This window comes from Branchiostoma floridae, chromosome 18, assembly GCF_000003815.2.
Source record: "Branchiostoma floridae strain S238N-H82 chromosome 18, Bfl_VNyyK, whole genome shotgun sequence".
NCBI classification, from domain to species: domain Eukaryota; kingdom Metazoa; phylum Chordata; class Leptocardii; order Amphioxiformes; family Branchiostomatidae; genus Branchiostoma; species Branchiostoma floridae.
In genome coordinates, this window is record NC_049996.1 from 15,646,306 (window position 1) to 15,652,856 (window position 6,551).

Sequence of the window (6,551 nt, forward strand, 5' to 3'; positions counted from 1 at the left end):
ACGTAGTCTCTGCACACAAACTCTGTTGTCCGGGATGTAACTAGCCCCTCCCAGGCAGCAGAGACCGTTGGATGTTGGGCGGGCTGCTATAAGCGAGATTTAATCAGGCTAGCCAAAAGGAGTGGTCGGATAATTGTGAAGCACAGTTGAAGACGCATATGGAGTGGATCACGGCCATATTAGGTCTATGGGGGTAGTTCCTTCAGATTTGGACTCATTGAGATTGCAGACAATGCAAGACATGGCAAACCCAGGCAGCTTAGCTGATATTGGGTGCCATCACATACATGTCACCATCCGAAATGACAATTGCGATCCCTCACAACATATCCGATCGACCATATGACTATCGCAGCAGTTGCGTGTTCCATGTCCCATCCAAACATCTACTTGGGAGGAACGTCTTGTTCCTACCACGTCATTCGAATGGAGGCCGGAGGCTGGTAGAGAATAGTCCGGCTCAGACCATGGGCCTCGGAATTGTGTTTTTTTATTGCAATAAAGAGGAAATAAAGTACACAGTGGTGCCACACTCAAATAAACTGGCATTTCAGCACGGGTAACCCGACAACAATTCCTCGGCCTACCCCCTATCCTCAGACTCTGTCGTAAGTGGCAGAGACAGGTGGAGGGAGGGAGTTCTGATTTTACAAACCATGTCGTTTTAGTTCCGCCTGCTTGGTGCCGCACATTAAAAGGCGTGGATATATTTATGGGGCGGAACGACAGGGAAGTGGGAGTGGGTCGCGCGTACGGAGTGATAAAATAGGCAGGTGCTTGGGAGCTGAATTTATCATGAAATTGGTCATATGTTCGCCTCTTCCCATCTCTGTCACAAATGATAGTCTATTGCAAATTCATGTCCGCGGGCTAATTACATGAAAGAAGAAACAGTGTAGAACAGTATACAATGTGTCTACTCTAGTCTAAAAGCTACGGTAAACTGTAACTTGTTGGGTTCAACTTCTTTTCTTGAGACAATGAAACCCACAAATAACCATATCACTTGAGGGCGTATGCCTTCAACTTAAGCTGTGTTGATTCTATTATATTGTAAATGAAATATTATCGTACAAAACAAAGGAAGCCTTTCGCCAGTTGTGATTTTCTCATGAGGACATGGAGAGTAGTCACTACAACACAAACTCTGCTGTCCAGGGTTGTAACTGGACACTCCCCGAGGCCGGCGGATGTTGGGCGGGCTGCTATAAGTGAGATTTAATCAGGCTACATGGAAAGATGCAGCCGCGAAACTGCAGGTTGTTATTCTATACTTTACCGCTAGGTGCGCTCGTGTGCTGTCGTGTTTGACCATATCATGTAAGTAGACGGTTTGCTTTGCGCCTGTAACATTACTCATGAGGTCTTCAGACATACTACTGAATCTACTTAAAGCACAAAACTCACATAACTTCTGATGCAAAAAATAAAGTTGTCGACTAACATTTAGTAAAATCTTTATTGATAAAATGTAGAACACAGCTCTAAACTTGATGCTGTCTAAAATCTTTCATTGTGAAAGGTTCATGATAAATCATAGAAGCCCAAAACAGCATACGTCGATGTAGGTTTCCAAAGAAAATGTAACAGTGGTGTTTAAGTACTGCCTATCGTCCTTCAAGGCTAAGCCAAAGTCAAGCTGAAGACAATTTGAACTTCCTGCTATCCTTTGAAATCCAAATGTCTTCAGCTTGACTTTGGCTTAGCTTTGTTTTCTTTGGAATCCAAATTGTCTTCAGTCTGAATTGTCTTACAACCTAACCAATGGGACATCTGAAATTGTCTTCATTCATAGTTAGAGTATAAAAGACCTGTTTCTTCCAAATCTCTTCACTGTCACTGACGAAGTATAGTGGATTCTATCCGAAACGTCTGACCGTTTCAAAACCATATCCAGTTGCTTGAGTAACTATTGTTGGCGCAAAAACAGCATACTATTGGCTCATATCAGCCTCATAGGTAGCCGCAGGTGTGCAAACATGTGCATGCAAACTAGCCCGAACCCAACAGTCGCCTGTGGCTGCCTCATAGGTACATTGAGTTGGAATTAACGTGTGCCAATAGCTATCCTGGGTACCATCCTCTGTGGTAACCACTGGCTCAGGCTTTTCGGTGACTAGAGTGTTTTATGTTGGGCCGAGTTGACCAGGGTGCAGGGCCGAGTTGACCAGGGTGCAGGGCCGAGTTGACTAAGGTGCAGGGCCGAGTTGACCAGGGTGCAGAGCCGAGTTGACCAGGGTGCAGGGCCGAGTTGACCAGGGTGCAGAGCCGAGTTGACCAGGGTGCAGGGCCGAGTTGACCAGGGTGCAGAGCCGAGTTGACCAGGGTGCAGGGCCGAGTTGACCAGGGTGCAGGGCCGAGTTGACCAGGGTGCAGGGCCGAGTTGACCAAGGTGCAGGGCCGAGTTGACCAGGGTGCAGGGCCGAGTTGACCAGAACGATTTGCTAGGGCCGAGTTGGTAAAGGGCCTAAGCGTCCGACACCCGTTGTCTCATAGGTTCATTGTCTGTAACCTGGTCATGTCTCAACTGCCTCAGAACAGGCAGAATATGCAAGACCCTCATGGCAAAGTGGGGTCTCAGCCCAGATGGACAGACTGCCTGTGATTGCGGACAGGAGCAGACTATGAAACACCTTCTTGTCTCCCCCGGCCTCCTGTCCAAACCATGCACCAAAGAAGATCTGGAAGATCTGACCCTCAACTGAAGCCCTCTATTTATTGAAGCAGGAAAGTGTAGTGATGACACAAAAGAAGAAGAAGAAGAAGATTGTCTATAACATTAATGGCCTATCGCCCGGAGAACAGTTTCCTGAGGACGCCCTTGGCAATGGCGACCTTGGAGCTGTGCTGCAGCATTTTCAAGCCATTTTCCAACAGCCTCTTCCTCTCCATCCCACAATACACCGCGAGGCGTCCGCAGGGTGACGTCACTTCCTTTAACCTCTCTTCGTCTTCCTGTGGGAACAGAGCAATTTCTCTTGGTAAATTCTTTTTGTTGTTTTCAAGAAAATGTTAAGAAGCACATTGACAACGACAAACATAAGATAATGTGAAAACAACGAACTACATAAAAACCAAGACAACAATTTTAGTCTTACAAATAAATAACATTTGTGAGAGGAACTTTTAAATGGAAAGCCGGCCTCACAAACATTACAAATACTACATTATACCATATCAGAGACAAGAGTAAGTGTACATATCATTATTCACAATCACATGGTTATCAAAAGCCGACGTTCCGATAACAGTCTGTCACTTATTTTTGGCAATAATGACTATGAATGACACCTAGCTGCAGTGCAAAGAGAACCAGTCATTTTTAATTTTATCCTGAAGAAGATGACTTGGAAAACCTGTGGTTGTTATTCTTATACAAAAGGTAACGTTAGTGTTTATAAAACGTTTTTGAAGGAACTTAACCTCTATGGAAGTGGCATATGTCCGAAGCCGTAGAGACAGCAGCCGACCGGCTACTTTCCGCGCACGCACATCCAAAGGTCCGTCCTCTTCAAAATGGCCCGTTCTTAGGTCCTCCCACATGTCTCTGAAAGAACCGGGGATGTTATGTTGCAGTTTGGAACTAAATCGCATGAGAGCGCTATTAGAAAGTCGCTATTGAATACGGCAATGTTGGTCCAAGGAGGTTAAAAAAATCATTGACACTCACTCGTCATCTTGCTTGCACAGAAACACCATCAGCACTATCAGCAGTTGTGGGGACACACCAGTAACACCACAGGTCAGGTCGCTGGAAGAGAAACGCAGGGATGAGACATTTATCGCCCAGGGGCGGGTAGCAACTGACGTAAACATATATCCAATTCATTTCCTTTAAAAAAATCTTCTCAAAGTAGCTCAATTGTTGTTTACTTTTCTCCATTCTCCATATACAGGGGTGCCTAAGCATTTGCACGAGCCCTATGAGATTCATACGAACATTATGTGATATGCACGAAACACTATGCGGAAAACGCGCGAACGTTATGAACATCACACGAATCACTATGTGAAAACGTACGAATCTTATGTGATTCCCACGAATCGTCCGGATCTCATAGGGCATTTGCTTTGGTACCCCTGATATAATAAATCAAATCTAACAAAATCTTGGAAATGCCATATACAGCGTACTTGCGGTAGGGCCGTTATGCACAGAACATGCACCCACCACCAAAAAAGAACGTCCGATGGTTCTGTCACTCACCTGATGAGGTTGTTTCGCGCCAAAAACATGATCTTCCTCTCCAACAGCTCGTTGTTCTCAGGCTGTAGATACTCCAGAACGTCCTGAACTACAGAAAAGAAATAAAAAATGTTTCTGTTACACGATTGTCGTAAGTTTCGTATAGCCGTCTTGGCAGAGCAAGACTTTCTACTTGACGATCGCCAGATCTGATGTCTGTTGTTCTACGGAATGGGAGAGGGGAGGGAAGGCAGATGGACTGCAGATGAGTAAGAGAAATTATACGAAGAGTTTTTTTTAGTAATGAGGAAAATTATTTTAAAAAATCAAAACCGCAGACAAGATGCCTGGATTATATGCAAACAAGAAAGCTTTTAAAAAAAGCTGGCCGGGGCGCATTTGGAAGGACTACCTCAAAATTTCATGTTGTGTTCCAGTAAAATGTGCATCATTATTAAACTAGAAGTTTATATCTAAAATCTATGGGAAGTTGGCTGGAAACCTTTGTTCACTGGTATAATTGGATTTTCCGGCGTACTTTTGTGGGCGGAATTGTATCCCTTGTGTGCGCTGTGTGCCGGATATAAAAATCGTAAAAGAAACTCCGGTGCGAGACCACAGCCAAAGGCGGGAAGAGGTCCCGGATGTGCATTGTCGTTCTTTCTTCGTGACAGAAATTTCACTGTGGAGAACCTCTTAATTGGAATTCCACACGAATCCAGTGATCTTTGATTCTACCAATGGGATGTTGTGGACTCTTCAGTATGAAGCGTAGAAGTGCATCAGTGCGTCTATTAAAGTGTATCGCACACATGACAGGGTCTGATCTCATTAGGTTCCATTTGTCTTGTTGTGGTAATGCTTTAGCTTCTTCATAGGTCAGGTCAGGATTCAGGGTCATGAACAATTCTGGCCAGTTTAAATCATTAGCAGACACAGTGACAAACCATGTTGGTGGTCCAATAGTGTTTATTTTTGCTAGCAAGTTTAGCAGTTGGTCCTTGAAGTAAGCTGCTGTTCCACGTATATTCTTCATAAAAGTGTATGATGTGCTTTCAACATGTTGATCAATTTCATGATGCAGATCGCCTGCTGTTAGTGGCTGTGCTATGGATTGTGATCTAACATTACTCTGCTTTTGCATTCTACATACAATGGATATCTGACTGTACAATTTCTTGATTTCATACGAGTTCAAGGCAAAGAAGAGCCATGGGATGTTTTTTCTCCAGCAATCATTGATATTGAGCAAACGTGATTGGAAGTACTGTAAGTCTGTTAGTTGTACATCACGCGTCTGTTTGAAGCCATTTTTACCATATGGGTATAACTGTGGAAAACAGTGTTCCTCAAGATCAGTCTCTTTAAATATGCTTTGTGGTGGTGATGTTTCACGTGGTAGTGATATCACTGGGACATTGTCTGTTACATTCTGCAACAGAGATTGTAACTGGACATTTGGATTAATGTAGTTACAGGGAAAAGCTGAGAGTTCTTGGACAGTAGAAGGTGCACTTGAGAAGTCTGGTTCATTGGCGTCTGTGATCATTGGATTGAATTCACTTGACTTTTTTACCCAGTTTTCAAAGGTAGCTATGTTCACATGTGAATATAGATGATTATGCGTTACCAGCCATGTAAGAGCTTCATGCATTTTGGAAAATCGTACAATGTGTTGTGGGTCTGTTCTTTGTGTTTTACTTTCATTTGTCTGACAAGGGTGTACTATTACTAGCCCAGCTGTATCTTGGGTATGTGGTAACAGTTGGCAAGTAGTTTCAATGTTGGTAGGGAAACTTATGGCTTGACCTTGTTCACCAAATTGTCCACCTGGTAATACAATTAACTTGATGAAGGTGTATTTCAAACTGACAAGTCTTGTTTCCATTCTACTGAGTTGTTTCAGGCATGATGGAATGTCACCTGGATCCATATTGTTAGTCCAAGCATTGGGTATGGGTTTGTCTTTTTCAAGACAAATCAAACACTTTGAACAGAGATGATGTTGACCAGAAATATCATTGACTATTTTGTCTATGACAGCATTGTTGCAGTTTCGCACTTGGTCATGAAATAACAATTGTCTACATATGCTACAGTAGTACTTTGGCTGCTGTTTTATATAGCAATGAAATGCAGGAAAGTCTGATTTGTATTGTTCACTGGTATAGTCTATGCTATGTTCTCTAACATATTTTGTAGCCAATGTTTTTCTCACTCTATTACAGTTTTTCCTCTGGTCGTGCGTTTTTTCTTGTGAAGATTCTTGTTCAGCTCTTTTTGCTTTGTTAGATTTGCGTGAGGTCTTTTGATTTTGTAAGTCTTCTCGGTTTTTTGTTTATGGGTCTCATTTTGTTTGTTTTGC

The 6,551-nt window shown here is 43.2% G+C and overlaps 1 protein-coding gene across 2 annotated transcripts in view; it reads right to left on the reverse strand.

The window, feature by feature from the left end:
* Positions 1–2,244: 2,244 nt before the first annotated feature.
* The window catches only part of LOC118405851 (SET domain-containing protein 4-like), a 12,430-nt gene continuing 8,123 nt past the window's right edge, over positions 2,245–6,551 (reverse strand). For both annotated transcript variants that reach the window (XM_035805657.1, XM_035805658.1), the window contains exons 9-12: positions 4,208–4,295; positions 3,671–3,751; positions 3,424–3,547; positions 2,245–2,955 (exon numbers count right to left, since the gene is read on the reverse strand). In XM_035805657.1, coding sequence (XP_035661550.1) covers positions 2,788–2,955; positions 3,424–3,547; positions 3,671–3,751; positions 4,208–4,295 — 461 coding nt within the window. In that variant the 3' untranslated portion in view covers positions 2,245–2,787. The remainder of the gene's footprint in view (positions 2,956–3,423; positions 3,548–3,670; positions 3,752–4,207; positions 4,296–6,551) is intronic.